The 24,847-nt window shown below is 43.6% G+C and overlaps 1 protein-coding gene across 5 annotated transcripts in view; it reads right to left on the bottom strand.

The window, feature by feature from the left end:
- The window catches only part of SGCD (sarcoglycan delta), a 340,677-nt gene that overhangs the window by 107,702 nt on the left and 208,128 nt on the right, over positions 1-24,847 (bottom strand). For 4 of the 5 annotated variants that reach the window (XM_068409440.1, XM_068409437.1, XM_068409439.1 and 1 more), the window contains exon 3: positions 22,927-23,112. In XM_068409440.1, coding sequence (XP_068265541.1) covers positions 22,927-23,112 — 186 coding nt within the window. The remainder of the gene's footprint in view (positions 1-22,926; positions 23,113-24,847) is intronic. The other variant, XM_068409441.1, reaches the window with a different exon arrangement.

Here is a 24,847-nt window from a genome sequence, read left to right as displayed (position 1 = left end):
TCTCATCGGCCCTTATCAGGAGTCTCCCAGAATTGTTTGAAAGTTACAGGCAGCACACCAAGAAAATTAATCGCCCTGTCTCCCTCCTAGTATTGTCCAAATCTTGTTACCCTTATTCACACGTAAGTAATTCAATGATCTTAGCACAAAGTGCCGCTGCATTTTTGCTTAGTCTTACAAAAGCCAGTAGCGTATAATTTCTAGGGACCTGTGCAGGGTTCATTTTCCATTAGGCTTGCACATGACATTTTCTTATATATACACATATTTTATTGCTGTTTACCCTAAATTTACTTGCAGCAATTACGAACTTTGCTCACCAACGAACTACAACTTAAGGAGGGTATTAAGAGAAACACGGTCCGCCCTGCAACTGCTGCTGGGACCCACGAGCGCGGAGCCTGCTCCACCCAGTGAAGGAGCCACGGTGGCACAGGGATGGCACTTCTGACTCACACAAGATACACTAGGGATGTTTCTGTGCCTCGGGAAATCCAACACTCTGTATTTGCAAGGAATGTAGATTTTCTGAGCTCACTACCAGAATTAGGAAAAATACACGTGAATCTGGCTATGTTTCATTCTTTTAAGTCTACCCTGAGATTTCAGCTTTATGAATGAAACAAATAGAAATGATACAATGGGAAGCAGTTTGCACAGCAGACTGACCAGAGAGATGAATTCAGGGAGAAAACCTTTGGACAAGAAGAATTGCACCAAGACCTTCTAACTCAAACACGGATGGATGCAACTTTTAATGTTGGTTTCATACAACAAACACGGGCTGTTTGATCACACCCTGCATGCCTGCACGAGCAACTGTGGGTCTGTGCCATGAATTTTTAAACACATATTACATTTTTAATCAAATTCAGCAGAAATCATCTTGACGATTTCATGTACCTTCTGCTTTAGTGGAGATTCAGCACGCAGCAGTGTAGTAAAGAAAAAAAAAAATCTATGGTTTGAGCTTTACACTTGTTCTCAAACAAAACTATTCACAGCAGCATGACCTCGAGTGAGAGGTGCTTTCCACTCCATCTGAGCAGTCTCAGTCCTGGGACTTGTTTAGAGATCCTGCCTGTGGCTGTTTCCAGTCGTCCTAATTCTCAGGAAAGTTTTGCATCGAAGCTTTTTCATTTCAAGTGACTTTGTTCTGATTCAGGCATACAGGTACGAGTGTGCAACAGTGACTCACACGGCAATCGCTAGATTAGGCTTCTGTTTCAAAACTAGCAAATCTAAATATATTCCTCGGAACAGACGCTGCGGTCAGATGTGCAGCTCTGCACAGAGCCGAGCGATTGCGAAGTCGCCACCTCACACCCACACTCAGCCGCTCCTCGGTCCACCCCCACGCAGGGCACAGCACACCCAACCATCCCTCGACCCAGTTCTGTCAAACCAGCCTGGATTTCTAAAACCTGCTATTAAAAGTGTTTAAGCCAGTTTGGATCTTTGCGACAGAACCGAGAGAAGGAACAACGATTTGTGCATTTGTGCCAGTAGACCTGAGACAGGCAAGAAATCACCAACCGATGAACCTCTCCTAAACCAGCTCAGCACTTCTGACCACAGCGTAACCCTCCCTAGGACCAGGCACCTTCTTGATCCAAGCTACACATCACCCACAGCCTGTAATACATCCAAGCTGGGCAACAGTAATGAGAGCTTATAAATTAATTCAACACTCAGTTTTTACCTTCACAGGTTTGAAGACCTGCTTTTTTTTTTTAATTTATAGGCTGGAGGCAGTCATATTAAATAAAATTTACAGTACTTTACTGAGAACAAGGGAAAAACACTGAGGCTACAGACCTCTCCAACATGGATGCTAAACAGATGTTTTCAATGTCTATTTGCATTTTGAACTGAAATTAAAGGGCACAAATCTCAATGGCTTTAAGATCTCTGCCAAGAACTTGTGAATACTAACAAATGGCACCTAATCATTCATCAAAATGGGTGATTTTTCTCATTCTTCTTTTTGAGAAGTAAAGATTTAAGTAACTAAACAAAATAAAAGAGAGAGAAGTGAAAAAATATCAAATAATAAAATCAAGAACTTAAAACAGGATCTTAAAGCCCCAGCTACAAAGCCTGACAGCCGTGCAGAAGTCTGACAGCAGAGATAGGATTTAATATTCTCTTATTTGAGGGAGCTTTGAATCTCATTTAATTTTATCAGATTTAGAGTCATTTGCTAGGGGCCAGACAGCCAACTAGTGTAAATCAGCTGAGCTCCATTAACTTCTACGGAATTACAGTTTCCAATTTACATCAGCCGAGAACCTCGCTGTTATGCTACTATTATTAGCTGCTATTTATAATGCAATGATACCTAGAGCAGTCATCTCAAACATGTGGCTCAACAGGCTTTCTGCATTGCCTGCAGACACTGGAAGACTCTGCTCCTCTAGCCCATGCTGCCCAGAACAGCAAAGTTGTCTGTATTGTACTACTTGCTCCATACTCAATTAAATGGACCAGTGAGGCTGAAGATTACTGGTTCATATTGAAATCTGAGCCTAGGTTTGCTATGATATATATATATAGGTAAACATAATAATTATAAACCTAATAATAATGCACATTATTACACAAAAGCTGTTCCTTTCAAAAAATCTCACAGTGGTAATCCACAAAGCATTAGGATGGAGGAAAAAAAGGGCCAGCAAAATGATGTCAGGTTCCAGAGAAGGCCAACTGCAGAGCTGCAGGGAGAAGGGGAACCCCCGGACTACCCGTGTGATGGCTGGGTCATTTGCTTCTCAGGGAGTCAAATACCATCCAAATTCAAACCTGTATGGGGTGACAACAGAGATCCACGTCCCTCAGCTCTTGTAGAGAAAAGAGTCAGTTTTAAACTTAGAATTTCCTAGTTTTAAAAAGAAGTTACTGAAGTTGATGCATTGGGAATATTCACACTAACTAAATTTAGGACCTAAGTTACGTGCTTAAATTAGGTGGCTAGAGACATTCCTCCAAGCGTCATTCAGTGCAGAAGCATAACTTAGATGCCCTGAATTATTTTCTGAAGGATCTTAATTCTCCCTCTTCGTTATTCAGAAGACACTAAGCAACTCCCATCCTCCTTGCAATTAGACATCAGAATAGTCTGATAACAGAAACAGTTCCTCACACCCATCTTGGGGACACAGACAGGTTTTGATACCTTCTTGTCTCTCTCTGCTCAGTGATCATTTATTAGGGATGTACAGCCTACTCTGGCACTGTCCAAAGAAGGAACCATCTGTGCCCACAAAGCCCATGAAGACCAGCCAGTCACAGTCCTTCACATTCAGGGGATGTTTTCTCCCTGACTCTGTAGGGCAGACAAAAACAAAGGAGGACATGTCACAGTTTTGTTCCACTTCCTCCATTTGCTACTTGACCTTGACACAAAATCGGGAAGAGTTTTCCCTCACACACACACTAGACTACCCGCAGATCATGTTTCTTGCTCAGATCTGTCTGCTTTTCTGCAACATATAGTGAAGGCAGACCTCAATCACGAACTTGAAATCCCCTTTAGAGATGAACCAGACTTTTCTCCAAGGCTTGGCACTGTCTTGTTCCCACACCCAGGCAGCGTGGGAGGATGGAGACTGAGATGCACAGATCTGCTGGGACCAGAAGGAGGTAGACATAGAAGAGACACCGAAGAAACGATCATCCCCATTAACAAATGTAGCATGAGGCCCATATCTCACGGCATGATCAAAACTTTGCAGCATTTCTAATCAAAGCAGCCTGTGTTCATTCCCTTGTTGGCTCCCTGTTTTGAAGCTGAACTTCCCTTAAGTTCAAGGGCTCAGGAAGAGAAATCTAGTGCAGAGCTTTCTCTTTTTTTTATGAACTCCTACTCAGTAGACTTCAATCTTGCAAAGTGCTTAAGCTTATGCAAAGTCTCTCTGAAGCAAACGGGACTGTTCACACGCCTGAAGTGCAGCCCTTTGCTGGATCAGGGTGGCAGCTCACTTCTTGTCAGTCTTGCTGAGCTCTATACATTCTGTTCAAACATTTTCTAAGGCACACGGGTTAGTGTTAAATATAGAAAGCCCTCTCTTCATTTTTTTTTTCTCCGAGACTGTCACATGCTGCTGAGTTTTACAGCAGTGCCATGCACAGATCTGCAGAGCACAAGGCTGCCACAGCTTGTCCACCGTGAGACAGTGGGTGCTTGGAGAGGCATAAGACAGATCATCTCCGAACTTATAAATACTAAGAAAAAGTTTTCCATTAGGACCCAATAACTGCTACTTGCTTATAGCAAATAACACATTAGAACGTCTTATTCTGCCTCTGTCAATAACTTGGGTGACTACAAATCCTGAGCCATTTTACTGGGCTTCTGCTGTTCTCTAGGAGAATGATTGAGAGCTCTGTATAGACTGATCAAGCAACCCGTTAATAGTTCACAGCTGGGCTCAGGTTGACTGGCAGTAATTATTCCACAGATTACTTTTTCATTTGAAGTGCAGCTGGTCATCCATTATTTTCTGTACAGTTTTGAAGGTCCAATAATTCCAATTATTTTTATCAACAGGAGACAGGTAAACTGGCTCTATGGAAATCTTCCCTGACATGGGCACTGAGTAGGTCACTGGAAGCCCGCCTCCATTACAAATCCACTCTTGAGAGCTGTTTGTGTACACTGGCAAACTCTTTCCCTGATTTTCCAATCTAGAACACAGTATGTATCACTGCTGCAAAAGCCTGTAGTTTTGGCATGTGCTTAAAGCTGGCAGTCACTAAGCTTTCCCCGTGTGCTTAATTACCTTCGGCAGGACTAGACCATCAACTGGTTTCCATTAATGAAGATAGTGGCCAAATCTGTAAGTGGCATACTTCAAAAAATAAAGCCTTGCAGTGCCACAGGGCAACAATGGCCAGTCTGGTCCCTGAAGGCAACGTAGGGTCTTCTTCACTAATCAGCTGCCCCCCCAGTCATGTAGGACAAGGCAGGACCACTGGCTTTGAGCTCTGGAGAGCTGTATGTGGCTGAAGGGACACAAGGGCAACTGTCTCACGTCGAGGGCATCTGCTGAATCCAGATACTGAAATGAAGGATGGCTTTCACAAGGCATTGTAACAGGGATTGTCTGCATTGTTCAGAGCAAAGGAAGACTTTCAAGCTCTCCCACATTTCTTGCCAGCTTTCTCTTGCATATAGCACCATAACTTATGCTAGGGAGCTCAAAACCTGCAGCGGCCCAAACACTGAAAATTATAATGACAGAAAGGGTTCACCATAAAATTGGCAATCGGATCCGGTCTGCAAGTATGCATTTAATCTGGGAAACATTAGCGGCATTGAACCTGGCTGCTGATGAGTTATTCTCCCTTGCTTGACTGGAAGGTCATAAACATCCCTGATATTAATGTTGTGGCAGAAGTCAAGGCTCCATGCGGATGGACTGTTCTCTCCTCATTCCTCATCCACCGAGAACTTTCTGCTCCACTTGTTCAGCAAGTGGGCACTTTGAATAATGTGGGAAAACGCCACTTATCTATTCACAGGGTTCCTCCATCTCACTGCTGCAGTACTGCCAAGTTTGCTTCAGGACAGAATTTTATTCTGCACCTATTTTTCTTAATCTAAAGGTCCATTTAAGAGATCTGTTCTACAAAATGATAGTTCTGGTATTCACTGCCCTGCTTTAACAGCAGCTAGATTTATTTTATCCTTTCAGTGGGAGTGAGATTGCTTCTCTTTGACTCAGTGGGAGGGAAACTTCTGTGATTTTTTTTTTCATGCCATTGCTTAAGCGTGTGCATTGCAGCAGCTTCTCTTACATTAGGACCAGGCTAATAAGATTAACAAAGTGAGGCTGTAGTGCTCTTCCTTTCCCCAGTATTCTGATCAAGCTTTCTTCTCCTCAGTGCCACCCACAAGCGAAGCGACTGAACGTGTGCACTAAGTGCGTACTGTCCTCTGCGTTCCTCTATATACTACTCCTAAGACGACTCCACACTCCACTAGAAACGCAGAGGCAGTGAGAATTCAGAGGATCATGGAGCCCAGAGGCAGATGCAGAGTGGTACATTTGGGATATTCTCCTCCACAAACTGCATTGCAGCTACTGCCTCAAACCTACTTTGCTGACAATCCTTGGGATGTTCATGCTTTGCCGTGATGTGAGAGTCTGCACGCTCCTACACAGCGTCATGTGGCGAGGTACCTCCACAAAGTGCAGAGGCATTTACAGCCAGCAAGTCCCAGCTTTCTGTGGGCAGGTACTGCACATTTGTGAACGCTGAACTGCATTGCTTCTCTCCGGGAGCCACTCGTAAGGCTGAAGACCCTGCTCTTCCCAGAGGCAGTGCCAATAACAGCCTTATCTGGAAACCAGGCTTTCTTATGCCAGACACAAGAGATTGTCCTTGCACAACGCATGCATTTAAAATACTTGGAAAGTGCTATAAAAAGTGCCCTTATTTCAGCTCACTGAGTACGAAATACATGCATAATATTCAGGAAAGTTACAAGAAGATAATTTTACTGGCTATAATATCCCATCTTAGTGAGTCCCTGAAGGCACACTCCACAATCCACCAAGCACAGGAGTACCCCAGTGGGTATGTCTACATTGCTGCTTTAAAAAATGAGTAAAAAGGAGTCCTGGGAGCAGCCGAGAGCACAGTGCACTGCTACACTCGCCTCCTGGCCATGCCAGGGCCTCCCAGGTGGCTTGCAGACCCTCCAGCAAGTCCTCCTGAGCACGGCTGCTGCCATCCAAACTGCCTCCCAGCAGCCTGAGCCACCTGGCCCGCACGGCTCCCCACAGCCCCACGGGTTCCAGGAGACACTTCCCAGACACGGCCTGGGGCTGAGCTCCCAAGCTTGCGTCTGGAGGGCAGCAGGTTTTGCATCGGGAGCTTGTTCATCCCGGTGTGTGCCCTGCTCTATCTGGAAAGCTGGGGTAATCAAATATTTAACATATTGAACGAGAGCACTCCCAGCTAAGAGGAACAGCAATTAAAGACCTGCTGACTCATGAGATATCAAAGGGGAAGCGACACAGTGGGGAACAGAAACATTCTGAAGGAGCCAGACATTTGCAGTGCACTGGGCCAGGAACTCACATTAACAGCATCCCAAACAAGACAGGAACAATGTTTGCTTAAAATCCCCAGTGTGAAGCTGCATCATCAAGAGGGGGAAAACCAAAGGAAAATGGGTATTTTGAAATTTATAAAGAATATATCCTTTATTCTGCAATAAAAATGACGGAAGATGGCAGTGTTATGGTCCTAGATGCCTGCAACCTGTCTGCACACCACAAGGAGCAATTTAGATATTTTGGAAAACATGCTTTTTCAGCTTTCCCTGCAAGCTTACCCACTTCTATATGCATACATCAGGCACGCATATACATTTTGTTATGGGGCCAATCCTGATATTTCTGCTCCACGTCTGCTTGCGTGTGTGCTGCTTGCTGGCCCTGAATGAAGTAAGACGCATGTGATCACAGATACTGGTTCTTAAGGTCACACCTGATTTTCCTTGAGCAGAAGACAGTGTGTGCAATTGCTGCATCAGCATACTGATGACACTGATGGAAAAGGATTAGAAGGCAAACCTCAAGTCCAATAAACCCATCCACAAGCCTAATGAAAGCAAAACTGGACTTGTGGGCATTAATATCTAACATAAGCACGGCTGCTGTAAGTACACAGGTTCTGTAAGTGCCAATACCATGTGAAGTGACTTGGAATTTTCTGTGATTCACTGTCAGGGGATATATCAGGTTTACGGTTGGACTCAATGATCTTTAAGGTCTTTTCCAACCTAAATGATTCTATGATTAAAAATCTAAGAAATTCAAAAGTTCCTATAGCTGATGATGCTGAACAAGTATCTACTACATATTTCCATACCATTACAGGTAAGTGTGTGGCATCGCTCGCTGGTCAGCAGCAGGGCAGGCGGCAGCACAGAACTGGACAGAAGTCCAAATCTTTGTGATTACTAGATAGATTTAGCACCTTCAATGCTGCAAAATCATGTTTAAAAGCAAGTAACTGCATAAGTCAGAGTACAGGACTGGTGACTTACAACTTACCAGCCTTTCCTTTGGGAAAACGTCCTTTATGTCACCGTATGGTTTACTTCTCCAAATGTCATAATGAAAGACAAATGCTCACTGCAATATCAGATGTGTGATTTACAAACCACAAGGGCAAGCCAAAGCTGCTGTTTCTCTCTGCTCCAAAAATGTTCTTCTGCTTCCTTTTCCATAAACCTTCCTGGTGTCCTGCGAGTAACCCGACAAAATCACCTACCTGTAGAGGCAATACCCTGAATTCCACTGGCAGAAGAAGGTCACTCGAGTGAGTCTGTATACCTCAGTTCAGGTGCTCATTTTTAAGTTTGGCTAACCTTAAAGCAAAGTGCCCTTTAAGTGCATATCACTTTAGCCCTAAAATACTTAATCATTAACGATTTAAAGCAGAAAGGAATTTAAGTGAGTTAGACATCCTGTAATAGGCCTTTTGACTAGGGCCATTAGGAACATTTTGGTTCAGTTCAGACATAATTTATCATCCTGAGTGGAATTCACCTGAAAGGCAGGCAGCGCCTTGTGCTCTTGTAGCTCAGCTCTGAAAAAAAAACAAAAAAACTCTACAAAACAAAACAAAAGGAAAAAAAAAAAAGGAAAAAAAATGCATTCAGCTTCTCTGATTTCCTAAATAGCTTAAGGTTATGAATGCCAGATAGCTTCCAGCTAGGCATTTACTGCTGTCTTTAATAGCCAAAACCTATCAGAAACCTCCTGAGGCTAAATACAGGGGAGAGAGCAAAAAGTAATCATTTTATATTCCAATCCCTGGTAGGAGAAACCTGCTGAAAGAAGGTTAAAGCACTGTAGACTGGTCTCCTTACCATTTCTAACTCACCAGTTAATTATCGCAGCTTGGCCAGCTCCTTAGCCAACATGCAGCTTTGCTGACTTCAGGGCACCCACGAAAGCAGCAGAGCTACCCTGGGACCGCTGCAGCAGCATCCCCCAACACTAATGTACTTTTGGATAGAGACAGTAAATTAAGAAAAGGGCACAGCTTAGCTATTAAATAGCAACAGGGCCATAAAATAAGACATTTCAGCATCTATATGTGATTTTTAGGCTGGTGTCAACTTACAGTGATGCTCCAGTTATTCTGCGAAATAGAAACTCTGAGAGCCTTTATAAGTGTGGCTCATTTTTATATGGGAAACATATAAAAATGCTGATGCATTATACTGTTGTATATAAACATGAAAAACAGCAAAGGTAAGCCAGAAAAGGTTTAAGTCCTTCAGAATGTAATAGAAAAAATATCCAGCCATCTTTCTGAGTGATTACAGAAAATTACATCCCTATCAAAGAACTGTGAAAGGGAACAAAAAGCTGCTAGGATGGTCACGTTCTCTGCTTAATTTAGTAGATTTTGAATGTCATTTCTATCGAGCCATAGTGATTTCATTGCTCTTAAGTTTTAAAGATTTTTTTTCCTATACAGACAAGCATGAAAAGGGAATGAAATACCTGAAATACATCTCAAAATACCCGATTATAAAAATGCCATATTCTCACATACACTGCAAAAAGTGATGCGTATTATCTCTCTCCCCTCCCTATAATTTAAACATCCATGCCACAACATTTCTTTAACACAAGGCATGGACCATCCTGGCACTTCGACTGCAGAAACGTGGGTACAGCTGGGCTGGCAGGCGTCAGCATGGAAAAATATTGTATTGAAGTAGGAAGGTTCATGCCTTTGATTATAATAAGATGATGCTGAATGCCTGACTTGGTGTGACTGTGAATGATTTTTAATGGAACTAAGGTCAAGAAAGATTGGAACTTATTAAAAATGAATACATCAGACTGCCTGTTACTTTTACTAGCAAACACGGGTGGACAGTGAGGAAGGAATAGTGCACGCTCTGAGACTACCATTGACTGCAAATTTTTAAAAACTCTAATTTACTCATTAAAACTCAATGGACACACCTCTAATTGGACTTCTTATCCATAGGATAAAAGATGAGGCGCAGAAAAATAGTGATCAAGCAACAGGTCACAGTAATGAAGACCACACCACGTCCACAGAGGTCATCTGTCCCTCATCCCCACAGCACAGACACGACAACCAGTTACTGCCGCGTGACTGCAGCCTGAAAGTACGGGCAACTGCTCTGCTTCCACTTGCTATCGTTTTAAAGGATTTTCACGGGGGGCTGGCAGCTTTGGTAACCGATTAGTGTATATTACTAAGACAATTCACAGGGCTTCTCTAAGCCAGAAGGAGTCACGCTGGGAGATCTGCTTTCTGCTCTAAATATAGCAGCACAAGAAATCCAAGTGCCAGATTTCAGTGGGATTTCCCAGGGTGAAATACATTGCACACATGGCTCATTAGAGATCTGTAAAACAAAACCAAGAACTACAGATTGCACCAGTGTATTCTCTTCCTGGTGCTGTTACTGAAAACATTTTGGATGAACGGTGGTCATTTCCCCACCACGAATCTCATCATCTCTCTACACTCGTTTTCAGTAAGCATTCCAGCCAGCTCATCCAACATGAACATCAGTGATAATTGTGGCTGAGCAGTGAATTTAGCCATTTAACTTCAAATTTCTTATTGGATGGACGAATTTTTAAAGAACAGGAAAACATGAAATGAGGAAAAGGAAAGCAAGAAATGAGTACAACAGATTAGTTTACTCTCATTTACTGGGATTCACGTATAATTGTCCACCTTTTCCAGGTTCCTGTGCCATGTGTCCAAAGCTGAGCGCCTGCTTCTGTAAGACTTCAGAGCACAGATTTGTCATTGTTTCCAGCTATTTCTGTCCACAGAGCTCTCTTGGGTCCTTGTCTGTGTTTTGTACTGCATAAATTCTCACAGCATCTATGTACTTGTTTTAAACTGACAAACTTAATAGGTGAGTAAAATCCATTTAATGTGTCACCCTATAGATTGTTAGCAACACAAAGCAACAGTCTCTTTTGTTCCCTATGGGGTGGGGGAACCAAACCCCCAAACCAGGACACACTCCTCCTTCCCATTGCCCAGATATTGTCTATATTTCAAAGTTTAAAACCCTTTCCTTTGCAGCCTGCCTTCTGGAGCTGTACGCTGCCAGCCTGTTCTTCTCTCCTTTATATCTGTGTAACCCCAAAGCGATGCCACGGATTTACATTCATGTAAGAGGAGAACAGAGTCATGCATCAAACAGCTGGCTATGCCAGGTTTACTTAGCGTATTCTACAGACAAAAGGGAATTAACTGCCTTCCCAGCCCCAGGCTCTGACCCCACCTGCAGCACAGATTTTTCCCCCAAAGTGGGGAGCCGTTCCCTCGTGCGTCTGTAGGGGAATCTCTTAATGCCATTTTGGTGAGTGCAAGTTTGCTATGAGTTGCAGTGAGCTGCTCTGGCTGGTACCTGGGAGGATGGGAAACACGACCATGGTGCTGCTCCTGCGGCGAAGGAGCACAGGACACCCCAGCTCCCGACATCGCAAGCACAACGGTGGCACTGGGGTCTTTACTGGCCTCAGTCTCCCCATACAGAAAATTGTTATTTTAGCCCTGAATATGTAAAAGCTCCTCATTCTCAGCTCAAAGAAAAAAAGGACTGACAAGGCAAACTGTTGTGCAGAAAAGCTTCCTATTAGAAGAAAGGTGTAGTGGCAATAAATGTAGCTCCACTGGGAAGAAGAAAGGAATTAAACACATCTGCCTTCAAACATACAGGGTTTTTTTGGGCGACGTAAAAGACTGAATCCTTTATAATACTAACAAAGACAAATATCTTTGGTCAATAGGTCTTGACATGTAACTTCAAATAAAGATAAAATTTGCCTTATAATCTATACCTGCTGGTGAACTGCATCGTTCTCCCTTCTAGACAATGCAGTTTTCTGAAAAACTACAGCAGAATTGCTGCGATCCACCCAATCTTCCTATAACCCAGCCATCAGCTGCTCAGGCTAAAGTTCCTCCCCTTCACAAGGGTCAAGGCTTTTCTGCAAACCTTCTAGCAATCTCTGTTGATGACCTCTCTCCATAAATCCATGCTTGATTCAGAAGTGTTTTGTGTGCACAAATATTTACTTAGCAAGAATTCCCTTTCTAGCATACAGAGGAAATAAAGACTGTAAAAGGTATTTGATTTCCTAGTTTCCTAGAACAAAATTATTTAATGTCTTGTTTTGAAAGATGAAATATTTGTTGTCAGAAACAATACCACCCTACTAAATAATCTGCATCAAAATCAGCACCTACACATGTCTATATGACATGCACCTACACGAAATAAAAGTATTTCAGGGCTCTACATACAGAACTAAAGCACTTTTTTTTTTTTCCCTAAAATGAAGAGGTGCACTTTGCCAAACATGTTTGCTTGCTAAGAAATAACAGAGGCAGGTCACGCATGTTTTCATGTATTTAACTGTAGCTACAACTTCAAAAAATATGACAAATCTACTGCTGACAAACAATGACATTTCCATTTCTGACATTTCACCTGCAGCCCTCTAACAGGTCACTGAAAGATTTCAGTCCATCTAGACATTTCATGTGTTTCAGTGTACATTAAAGAGAACCTTCAGGATAATAAAAAGCAGAAATCAGATGCACATTCCTGCTGACTTGTGCGATACAAGGCGTTAATGAACAATGCAAGAACACAGGAAAGCAGAAGGCGCTCATGTTTTTCAACATTGGTATCTTCAGTGGAGAGAATAAAGGGTAGAAAATGGCCATGTCTGCTGCTACAACATACACACTTGTATTTCTGTCATGCCTGTTTTCAGATCCGCAATACGAGGAGGGATTTTAATAGAGCCGAAGGGTGCAATCAGAGCGACTGTGCTGCCAGAAGTGGCACGGAAATGCTGATAGCTGTAATTAGGCAGAATGTGTAATTGGAGTGCCACACGCTTGAGTCTGAGGCGGTGGCTTTAACGTGAGGTGCTGAGCTCCTCCCCAGACACAGCACTTGCAGGCTCCCATCGGACCCCTCCGGCCACAGCTCACCCCTCTGCACCAAACAGGCACCATGGCACCTCGGCGAGAGGAGCACGACTAGTTCCTAACACCCGTGCTACAGATGGGTGGTATCATGATAAAACACCATGACTGCTTTAGGGGCACATGCCATGCACCAGGATTACTAGGGCAAGGTGCTGGCAGGCATCCTAGAAAAGGTTGCCCAAGCCCATATTCCTGTGTCAACACCAACTGCCAAACTATAAACAGTTTGTCATGACAAAGATCCACTTCTTGCAGCATCAAAGACTAAGCCTGTAGCCTTGGAGCCATCTACAGGTGCAGGAGCAGGGAGATGTCTGAGATGTTCCCAACCCAGGGCAGCACTGCTGCTCAGCCCCACGCACCTTCAACTGGCAGAGCCCCTCTCCTGTGCTTTGCAGGGCACATTAAGCCAAAAGGCTGGTAATTTTTTTCTAGAATAACCAGAATACCAACAAGAACTGTGCAAAACCAGAAACCCGTGATGGAAATGAAACCACCAGGAGGACTTAGGCAAGACACGTGCACCTGCAGCCCCTGCGCCCATCTGCAGGGGACACTGTCACACAGCACGGACTGTGCCCCTGGACTTCTCACAAACACACCACAAATCAGGCTTTTGAGTAATTAAACTTTAATTTTAGCTGGTTAACCCACACTGAAGAATCATTTATGAGGACCCTCAGTCACCTTAATTGCACAAGGATAAAATAATTTTCAGGGACCCCATGCATGGGAGTAAACTTTTCAGGCTTGGGGTTTTTTTTTTTTCCTTTTTCTGTGATGGGGTGGAAACTCTAAAGACTTCAATTAGAAGCAATTACTGAAGATGTAGAGGCTTCTCTGAGGTTAAGCCGCCCTTCATTTTCTCAAGAGAAGCCTTTAATTAAATGCAAATAATCACAAATTTCATACAGCAGATTGCCATAATTTCACTATTAGTTACTGGATCTCATTTGAAAAGGAAAGAGGTGGGCACTAGTGCTGGGCGGACGTGAAGTAATGAGAACTCAAGAGGTCAAGGCTGAATTACCTGCGTAAATCTATTCTTCTTCTATAAATCTGTCTGCAACCACATCATTTCAGTGTTAACAGGTTGTCCTTCATGCAAGTGCACTGGAGTGTAGTCCCATAGAAACTTAGGCCTCGATACAAATAATTACCTCAGTCCATCTTACTGTTGACCACAGCAACGAAGGCAGGATGGGTAATGGGGAAGATGTAATTGAAGTGGAAATGACCAGAACTAAAATGCAAGCTATGATGAATTCAAATGGCATATTCAAGCTCATCTCCATAGCAGACCTCTGGAAGAACAGGCACATGAAATGGCAGCAAATCTTTTAAATATGTCTATCAAATCGGGTATGGTAGCGTGTAAGTGGAGAAGAGATAATACAGCTTCTGCAGGAGGCGAGGGGAAAGACAGCCTCCACACATCCACAGGTCTGTAACTCTGTCCTCAAAACCCTCAGTCTTTAGAGCAGGTTCAGGCAATTACAGAAGGTAAATAAAGTAAATGCATACAACTGCAGAGAGAATATGCTACTTTTTTTCTTATCCCTTTTGTTTAGTCAAACACAACCTTACCTTATCATGGCTAACGGGCAGCAGTCAGCCTGTGAGCTGGGGCTTCACCCAAGGAAGGTGAAGGTTGCTGCTGCTCAGTGCTTTGCACTTTGCACAGTCATTTACAGTGTGAGAGAGCCGCCTTTGTCCCCTTTCCATGGATTATGCTACAGCCCAAGACGCAAAACAGCAGGGCTTCAGGACCAAACGCCAAGAAATGTTTTAAGAAGCAGCTTTCTGAAAAGCTGATGGCTTTGCAGTTCCAGGACGAGTTGAAGGAGGCACGGAGGCTACTCCAAGCAGCACCTCAGCCTTAAGGCAACCACGCAGAAGAGGTGCTTCAGAAGAATTATATTTGTTATAGCAATGGCTGCTAGGTTTTCAAAGCTGAGAAGGTCATTGCTCTCTACTGTGCAGAGAGTTCAGGAGGGATATCAGGAAGCTCAGAAGGAAAAAAATAGCACAAGGAACAAGAGAAGCAGCAGTGGAAAACTCACTCTACGGCTCAGCTTGGCATGGCATTTCTGTGTGGATTCCCAAATTAAATCATTTCTCCTACTGTACTGTGAGACTATGGGGAGGGATCAGATTGCAAGCTATTCAGAGGACTAACTGATTATCGGCATTTTAGCAGCGAGCTTGTTTTTGTTCTTTTGCACATTTATAATAATACCTTTTACATGTTCTCCAAGAGACAAATCTCTCTCTGCTTCAGAACTGCTAGTCTGAAGAACTTTTGTTGGCGCTGAGATGAATACTAATGTGAAATATCTTATTTCTTCAGATGAAAGAGAAGCTAAGAACAATCCCCTCGGGAGGGAGGTGGCAGAAGGCAGGATCTGGGTTCAAGAGTTTATGACTCACCCCCCGCACGGCCCAACCATGCCCTCTCCTCACTGGGTCCTCCTGCTATCGCACCATGGAGCAGCTCCTCCTGCTCTGATAACGCTTCCCATCGCGCTCCCCGCAGCACAGCAGGGATGTGGGGCACCAGCAGACGGGACCCTCTCCGTTCACAGGCAGAAACGCCTGGAAATGAAGCATTATGCCAGAGACCAAATGCTCAACCTCACATCACAAACCACCCAAATCCCTGCTATTCTCCTCCTTTCTCCATCTAATTTTTGTCCCTCTGTTCTTGGAGGGACCAAACAAAGACACAATGTATTTTTAATGCAGTGATGTACTTTCCTGCTGTGGAGATATGCAGCAGACTGGCTATCGAGGCTCAACAGCATGGCCCATGCACCCAATCTGCCAGCTGATGTTTTGCCTGTATGCATGCACTGAACTGCAATATGAGGAGAGGGGTGCTGCTGAGTTTCCGACAGCTTCCTTCAAATCAGTAGCAGTACTAGCCAAGAGATGCTGGGTATCTGGATTTCAGGGCTAAATTCTCAGGTGCCTAGTAGGAAAAAAAAGACCAATAAAAGATTTTTCTGGTATGGGGACATTTATAATAACTCTCACTCGTGGTGAGTAGTAAGTACAGAGCTTATGTAGCAGCTTCTTCCACAGTAGGGACACTAATTTAGATAAGATTGCTTTCTTCTGCCTCTGAAAAATAGAGAAACTAAATCTGTTTGAGATATTCCTTTCTCCTGGACCCATACTTTTGTTTGGACGGCTTAAGTATGAACACTAGCTTAGAAACAACTCAGAAGTGAGAGCTGGAAGCCTGTCCATCAAGATGGAAGCACAATCACGTAAGCCTCAGTTCTTCACAAAACCCAACACAAAATATTTGAGGGAAAAGGACCATCTGCCGTCATAACACTCTGTACATCACAGACTGCCTTGTGCAATAGTCAAAGAATAAAAACAAAGAATTACCTAAATCATCGCAGTGCAGTATATCCAGCTTGGTTTAGTGGTACTAGACTTACTATTTCACTATTTCTTTTGCTCCCATGATGTACCTGTAAGCATATCCAATGCCACAGCAGGCCTCTGAAAACTCAATGGCTCAGCACAGAGTAGAGACAGTGAGGTAAAAACATGGAGTCCTTTCATCACTTTTTGGTAACAAGGAAGATGAAAGCCTTATGTGCTTGTGCTGGCTGAGAAAATGTGGTATTAGGATAATAAAAATGAAATATTATCAGAGACTGAGTTTTCAAAGGTGTAGCACTAGAAGAAACTGATGCACTATAACTCAGCAAGTCGTCAGTACCAAATGCTTGATACTCTGGAGGATGCAACAATGAAGGGGTCAAACTTGTAATAACATCATGCAATATCCTATTAAAACTGACTATATTATTCTAAACTCCAAAGGAGTGAAGGCAAAAAAGTACTCTAAGTATCTTTAAAAAAGATAAGTAATCTCAATTGCTTTTCATACAGATACATAAACTCTCTAGGAATCAAATTCAGATCTCTAAAAAGAGTAAAAGAAAAGCATAACACATTTTTCCCTCAATCCAGTAGGCAGGTAATTAGAATTTACTGTAAAAAACCTGCAAATACAAAGCGTTACAGTGAAGGGGCTGATCCACTGATGTCACCGTCAGGATTCCTACTAAATTCCAGGGGGGTAAGGATTTCACCCGCAGAAACTTCTTCACTTAATAGTACAGTCACTCACAGCATTGCTGGTGTTGTCAGACCTCTACAAGATTAACATCTTTATACTAGAAGATGCAGTCCATGTGAATGAGGGAAGAAGGGAAATACACAAAGCTCTTGGGTCATGAAGTCTCAAAGCAATTACTTGTTTTATAAATAAAGCAACACGAATTAGGATGGAAAAGTGCACAATTTTGTATGCATGTGTGTCCGAGGGAGAGACAGAAAAAAAAAGAACTTCACTCTTTCCTCAGTGAGGATATAGTAATATTAATTCTAACTCTAAACAATTTTAGCTGACTGATTACAGCTGCGCTACAAAGCAGAAGCTGAAAAGCAGGTCAGATTTCTTTCCCATGTTGGCCTTACCATTGCACCTAAAGAGACCCCAGAGAAATAATGAAAAAAAGAATATAAACTGCAGAGTCATTTTCCTCTGAGTCAATTTTTAATTTAAAAAAATTTAGAACAAAGTATATTCCTTTAAATCATTAATAAAAGAATGCTGCCTGTTAGGACAACAAGCTTTCCTAGCTCTAATCCATCTTCACTGCTGTGTTATTACCCTACTGTTTTCCTGTAATTAAAATGTGGCAGGTAGTTTACACACAAGAGGGAGTAATTGTATTGGAAATAACTGTTCATAACCAGATTTTAAAAGCTCATTTTTCTTATCAACTTTTAATAAAGGAATCAAGATAATAATGATATTTAGCATTTGTGCCACCTACAGCAGCATTTTGTCTCTCTAAATTGCTAACATTTCACTCATCAACGCTAAAACATACCCCTTCAGCTATGAATGCAGCCTGCAGAAAAAAAAAAGGAAAAATCTGAACAGAGTAATTTGTTCCTGTTCAATTGAAATAATAAAATATGGTTGAACCTCATGCTAAAAGACCCAAACCTTCAAAAAAACTTTGTGTGGTTCTGGAAGAAGGACAAAGTTTGCATGTGCTGTGGTTAGGGAGCACCCCAACCTCAACCTGACCAGGCCAGGAAGGGAAGATCCCCCTTCTCTGCACCCTAAGGAAGAGGGAATGAGGTGGGTCATTATCTGACCATTTCTACGTTGCATTTCCTCAAAGGTGCACACATAGAAGGCACAAGCAGTGTGCATGGATTTGCACAGACCTGGAAGCAGCACATGTCCTCCTGGCTCAGAGGAAGATGTTAACTTTGGTTCATGAAGGGCCTCCCGAAAACCAAAGTTACAGAATATTTTCCTTACAAAGACAATTCATTTTGGATGATTCTTAGAAGATAGTTCTCCAGGAATTTCAAGCCTGGCAAGCTGACTGATTAGGGGAAAAATACTATTTATTATTTCTTACAGTCTGGTAGTACCTACCAATATATAGGACTACACGATGCCATATGCAAACAGCTTCTGTCCCAAAGAGCATACAATCCAAAACACGCCAACAGGCACGCATGGACAGAAACACCAGGGAAGGGTGAAGGAAAAGCAAAGGATCCTCAGTGGTTTGATGGGCAGACAAGTAGGTGGACATTGGCCATTTAAATGCAGCCACAACAGGACACAGTTCTTATCTCTCCTGTTTAGAGGCCTTCCTGCTGCCTAAGCGGCAATAAAGGGGTACTAATGGATAATGCTTTAGACTCCTAAAACTGTTTAAAATAGAAGGCATTGTACATTAACCTTGTGGAAAGAGGTCAATGCACTGTTATTGCCATTACCTGAGCCTTCTGAGCCTTGTACTGTTTAAAATAAGGATATTGGTTTGCTGTGTTTATGTAAGCACACCTTTTGTTGTGATATTCAGAAACTAATACAACAGGAAGCTTTTAAAAAAAATGGTTTAAGCTCACTAGTAATAGCTGAAATAGAGATCCCCAGCACATCATAGGCATACAGCATAAAGGATGTGCTTATATACACAGTCATGGGCAACCCTACTGCTAAAGAGCTGCATCACTGGATGCAAATGCAGGTGGACCATAAAGAGGAAGGTTGTTAAGAGCTCCGGTTCCTGCCTTGTAATTAGATGGGCACGTATGAACCCATGCAGGGGCTGTGCCAGCCTCAGCTGAGCTCTGCAGTGCTCGAGGTTGAGCCCTCCACCACAAAGGCATGAGAGCAGGATACAGCCCAAGCCGGCGCTGGACCCGCAGTCTGAGCAGCTGTCACAGACACAGCCCGCAGGCATTAGGTTTTTTTCCTCCCCAAACCCAATATGTGCAAACCATGTACTTCTACCAGGCTTGTCCAAGACCTGACTGAAGTGGAGTTCCCTTTACCTATATATCATCGGAAAGTTGAGTGCTGGACGGTGGTTTCTACCTCAATTAGGTCAGGCCACCTTCAGGGTGCATTTGGGTTTCAACCCAAATTGGTGGCTTTGGTCCAGATTCATTCCGTGGCTTGGCTTAAAAATCAAAGTAAGGTTTAGAGGTAGCAACCTTCACAGAGCTTCCTGCAGTCCCAGAGTAGCACAGCCCTGATGTAAATGAACTGGATAAATGGACCTCACTATGGGAACCAGCTGTGGGACAGGCAGATGATATTTGAGGTCGCCTCCAGGCTTGTTTTTCAGGCAGCTTGTGCTGGTAAAGGCATTTAAAAGAAATCAAGGATCAAATACTACATGAGAAGTGAATGACTGCGTCAGAGGAATGACTAGACAGTGACCAACTGGCCCCACAAGAACGTGACACTGCTCTGACAGCCCCGTGTAAAAAGCAATAGCCACACATAGATTTGTTTAAGCCTTGAAGGTTCAGATAAAATCAAAACCTAGAATAAATTAGAGATGCCTTGGTTATTAAAACCCATGGATTGGAATCTTACAGTTTGATTTTACAGTTGCCTCCTGGAGCAGAAGCCAGCGGAGCACGCAGAGGGGAGAGAAAGGGCGTTCAGGGCTTGATGTGGAAGTGGAGCGGATGGGTACTGCTAACACGTGCATGAGAAGGTGTTTTTTTTCCCCTGAGATAGTCTTGCTGCATCTCCTCCTCCCTTCTCCACTCCCCGTTATTAGCATCCCCAAGTTTTCCTGAGCAGGTTTGCTGTGCTCATTAAAATACTGTGAGCACTTATTGGCCATAATGAGCACTCATTAAATTCTGGTAAGTGCCAGGACTGTCCTGTGGAGTTGAACAGACTCAGGTTCTGGGAGGAGAGCTCAGGGCTGGGAAGATACTGGAAATACTCCATTATTCCACAAGAACAGAACTACAAACTTCCCTCTCCTTTTTTTTCTCTGCAGCACTGGGGTAACTCAGACCTGCTAAGCAGCAGCTCTTGCTTGCTGAGTACTCGAATCACTCCCCCGCCCCAGAAGGACTCTCAGCTCCTCTTATCAGATCAGGGACAAATTAAAGATTTTTTCCATATTTGCATCTCCTCGTTTGAGAATTTTCCTACATTTGTTATTTAGAGATAAAAGTCTGCCTCTAAAAATTCACTTAGCAAAGTGGTTTTCTCAGCCTTGGGGAATGGCGCAGGAGGGATTGCAGAGCAGGATCCAAAGCAGCTGGCGAGGCTGCAGGAGCAGCAGGAGATCAGGAGATGAATGGGTGCATACCAGGGCAAGGATCACTTTTTACATGCCCCGTTCTTTTATTTACTTCCAATCGGCTGTGTCAGAGACACACACCCCCTGACTCGTGTGGCCATGGCTATAAGCATAAAGCAGTTCCCACTGCAGGATTCAGTGCTAGGTAGTCTGTGTTTTTATCACCAAAAGCCGTTTATCACCTACTAAGATTAGAAGATACGAACTAACTAAAACCTTATACAAATACACTTTACCTTGGACTAATCCCCAGTGAGTCACAGAGGGTAAGAGACTATTTAAGGAAACTGAATCAGACAAGAGCTCAAAGATCAGTGCATCCCCAAAAAGCCAGTGTATATCCTACTGGGGCAGAGAGAGCTGCTGGAAGGGGAGGGTTTCTGTAAGTATCCCCAGGAGATGACCCTTCTGCAGATGGTCTGCCAAATGCAGGAGGAGGCTGTGAGGGAGAAGGGAGCAGAGAAGTTCACCTGGCTTCCCAAGAAGCTTGTAGAGAGCAGACTGACCACCACCAAACAGCAGAAAGGATGGAACTGACATACCGAGGTCATGTTATTCTAAAGAAATACAGTTGCATTCCTGAAAAGTGGGAATCTGAAATCCCATTATTTTGTGCTTGGGCTGATACCCATACCACTGCCTGTATGATCAGCATATGACCAAGTCTTCCATCACCTCAGAAATACCTACTTTTCAACTACATTCATCTAAAGACCACGATTCAGCATAAAATATGTATCAAAATGGCATCGGTTTCCCAAGATTAAATAACTGGTCTCATTAAATATTAATTGCTCCAATTCGGCTCACTCTTAACCCACTCACAGGAGCTGTTTGTGGATTACTGCTTTATAATTGCTTGCTCCCTAAGCACACGTGTGTTGCAATCTTCTGCACACCTTGACAGCATCCTGGTTAGAGAAAATGAATGCTACAGGTTCCCCTGACACAGCATTTTGTCTGCTGGATACAGTAAGTCAAAGAATGTTTACTCAACTTCTCACGGCCCATTAATGACATAATGTTGGACACATCTGTTCAGGGCTTCACAAGACCAAAGCAGAGAAAGAAATGCCAGGAGACCTCCAACACGCTGCTTACATCAGAGCCTGGCTGGGAAAGTCCTTGAAAGTGGTGTAGGGGAATTTAGCCTTACAGTTCTCTCACGAAGTAAATCCAGGATTAAAGCTTCAAACCTAGTTTCTCCAAGACTCAAATGACTTTAAAATAACTCCATCTGATCAAGGTGGCAATGACTGCTCTGAAGAAGAGGGGACCAATCATTTCATTTTCACTCTGCTTGGCCAAATGATCTACTGATAAACTAGGACCTGCCATATATAAAGGCTCACTAGCCCGGGAAGTGGGGTGTGCCTGATTCATCATGTCCTGACTTTCCATGTGTTTGAGCAGAAGAGGTGAAGCTCACTCTGTAAAAAGGCAATTCAAGGTCAAGACACTCCTTAAGATCTCAAAAAGAGTTTGAACAGAGTTCAAGTGATGCACAGAGTGCTCCATGCCCAGAAGACACCATCTGCCCCAGTTCAATCTACCTCCCAGTACAACTGCCCAACATTTTTCTAGAGGCCTTTGGAAAGCTAAGCCTGGCCAAGGGGTCTGTGCAGCAAGGGAGTGCTGCTGGCAGGACTGATGTGCACCAACCACAGCACAACAAGGAGAAAGATATGCTCCACCTAAATACCACACCCAGAGAGCCACCCTGGAAATGTTATTTTTCTTCATGAAGCTTCCGGAGCCACGTCATTATGGAACAACAAGAATTTTCCCTAAGAAAAAGCCAAATCAAGTTTCTTGACTTCCCAGTCATGGAGAAAAGCAGAAAACATGTAAGAGAAAGGCTCAAACGCATTCCCACACTCCAGTTCAAAATAAGCTATTTCATTATTTTTAAAACACTTTATAATTCAAAATCAGGGGAGGGTGGTGTATATTGTTTACATATATACATGCATATATATAGCGGGTAGGAGGAACATGATTTGCAACGCTGAGCTGATTCCTCAGCTTGGCAATACTGCAGATATTTCCAGCAGAAAAAGAGGATCATTGAGTAAATTTGTGCCTCCCAGTAATAACGTCTATCCATGGCAACTAAAACACCCGGTTATCAAAGCTGTATCTGAATTCATGCTCAGAGGAAAGACCATCACCCTCCCTCATCTTCCCCAGACCTTTCAGGGTAACCCCTACTTACAATTGTGAAGTTCATAACCTTCAGAATCCAGATGGTCATAGCAAGGTTCACCAGGATTAAAATCATTAGGAGCAGCACAAAGAAATAGAGGCATCTCTTCCTCCAGCCATAAATCCCCACTTTGTATACCTGGGGTCCTTCCGAGGTCTGCATGGTGCTCCGGTGTGCGTACTGTTCCTGAGGCATCTGAAATGATCACAAAGAAATAACCACGTGTATTAAGCGGCAAGAGAAAGCTGATGATAAAAGCTGCTTGTGCCTGTGCCTCTTAGAGGGTTTTGTTTTTTCTTTTTCAGAGTTTACCAGCTGGGCAGCGTCTCTTTCGATAGCTTGGTTCTGCATTATTTTTCTTTCTGCTTACTGTATGCAGTAACATACCAAAAGAGAACTTTATGTGTTAAACGTATATATATATTTATAAATACACATAAGCACACTGTCTAAAGGTATCCTGCGCAGATCACTCTCGAGTAACTCTGTTCACCGCCCCAGGTTTTGCAAGGCAGGCACTCCAGGGCCTCTAAGGATCCTGAGGGGAAAATTTTGCATGCGTTTGGTAAAAGCAGTTGAGTTCAGCAGTTTGTTTTGAAGATGCAATATTACTTCTCAGAGGCTTTAATTTAAAAAAAAAAAATCACCTCAGAAAAAAACATTCCTTCCAGTCAAAGAAAAAAGGCAAAGGGGAAATGTTTGTCTTTCTCCCCTCCTGCCCCCCCAGTCTTTCTTAACGAAGTAAACCTGAAGCACAAGGTTCTCCAGCTGTCACGTCCCTAACAAATTATCCCCCCAATATCTATGCTGGTTTAACAAGGACTCTGATACCCTGGGTGGGCATGGCACACTGGAACAACACCGGGGCCCAAAACCAAGCAAAGAGGGAAGGAAGGAAAGCTGGTGCTGAGGAAAGCAGCGTGGCAGCACCCCCAGGAAGAATCTGCTTTTCAGTCCCCATGGCGAGCACCGCTCCCCCTCCTGCAGCCGGGTACAGGGCTGGCTCTGGGCACTCAGGGATGTGGCTTCCCCCACCGTGGATGGAAAGAGACGGGGGCTTTTAAATGGCGTTGCAACCAGCTGGTACAGGGCTCTAGAGCAACGCGAGGTTGCAATCATGGAGGTATTTCGTGCCACACAAATGAAAGTATTCATGTTCTTGCCCTTCACATTCGGGGTGCAGAAAGCCACTTTCACGAGCTCCCCCCAGGGTTCAGTTTCTTACGTTTTCAGACTTTTTTGACGCACAGACTGAGGATATCATATCATCTCTAATAACACAGTTTGCTGAACGTTTTGCATTTTAGACTCTAGACAGATAAGAAGCCACCAAACGTGTTCTTGCACTACTGATTCAACACCACGGGCTCCTTCCTCAGGGTATCTGGCATTGACGACTGTACGCAGTGAATTACAAAATTCACATCACAGGAGGAAACAATGTGAGTTCCTCTCTGTGGGAGTGATCTGCGAGGGCAGAATGAGACAATGGTAGAAATCCGATGCTCACTGATAGCAGCTTATGTTTGTTTACCATTAGTTTCCTGGTTTTTTTTCCTTACTTTTTTGCTAATAGCTTCATACTCCAGCATCTTATAAAATACAGCGTGCAGTCGGCGGTGGTGCAGAGCCCATTGCAGGCTGACGCAAGGCGAGTTTCTTCATGGAATAAGTTTTATTCCAGCACCATTGCACCAGGGATGAAGTTAACGCTTTATCTTTGCTGCTCCCCTCACGCTGAAGCCCACACATTTGAGGCCAGGGCTGCCTGAAGAACCAGTCACCTTGTTTTTTACCTTTCACTGCTCCAAAACTTGCTAAGACCCATGTTTTCTAATGCTGCCTGGTGTTGTCAGCTGCAGTGCAGGGGATCACCCACCTCTCCCTTCTTCCACGAGTCTTCATCCCTCACCCAGGCTGAAACACAGTC

This window comes from Nyctibius grandis, chromosome 10 (genome assembly GCF_013368605.1).
Source record: "Nyctibius grandis isolate bNycGra1 chromosome 10, bNycGra1.pri, whole genome shotgun sequence".
Classification (NCBI taxonomy): domain Eukaryota; kingdom Metazoa; phylum Chordata; class Aves; order Nyctibiiformes; family Nyctibiidae; genus Nyctibius; species Nyctibius grandis.
This window is presented reverse-complemented; position numbering and strand designations above follow the sequence as displayed.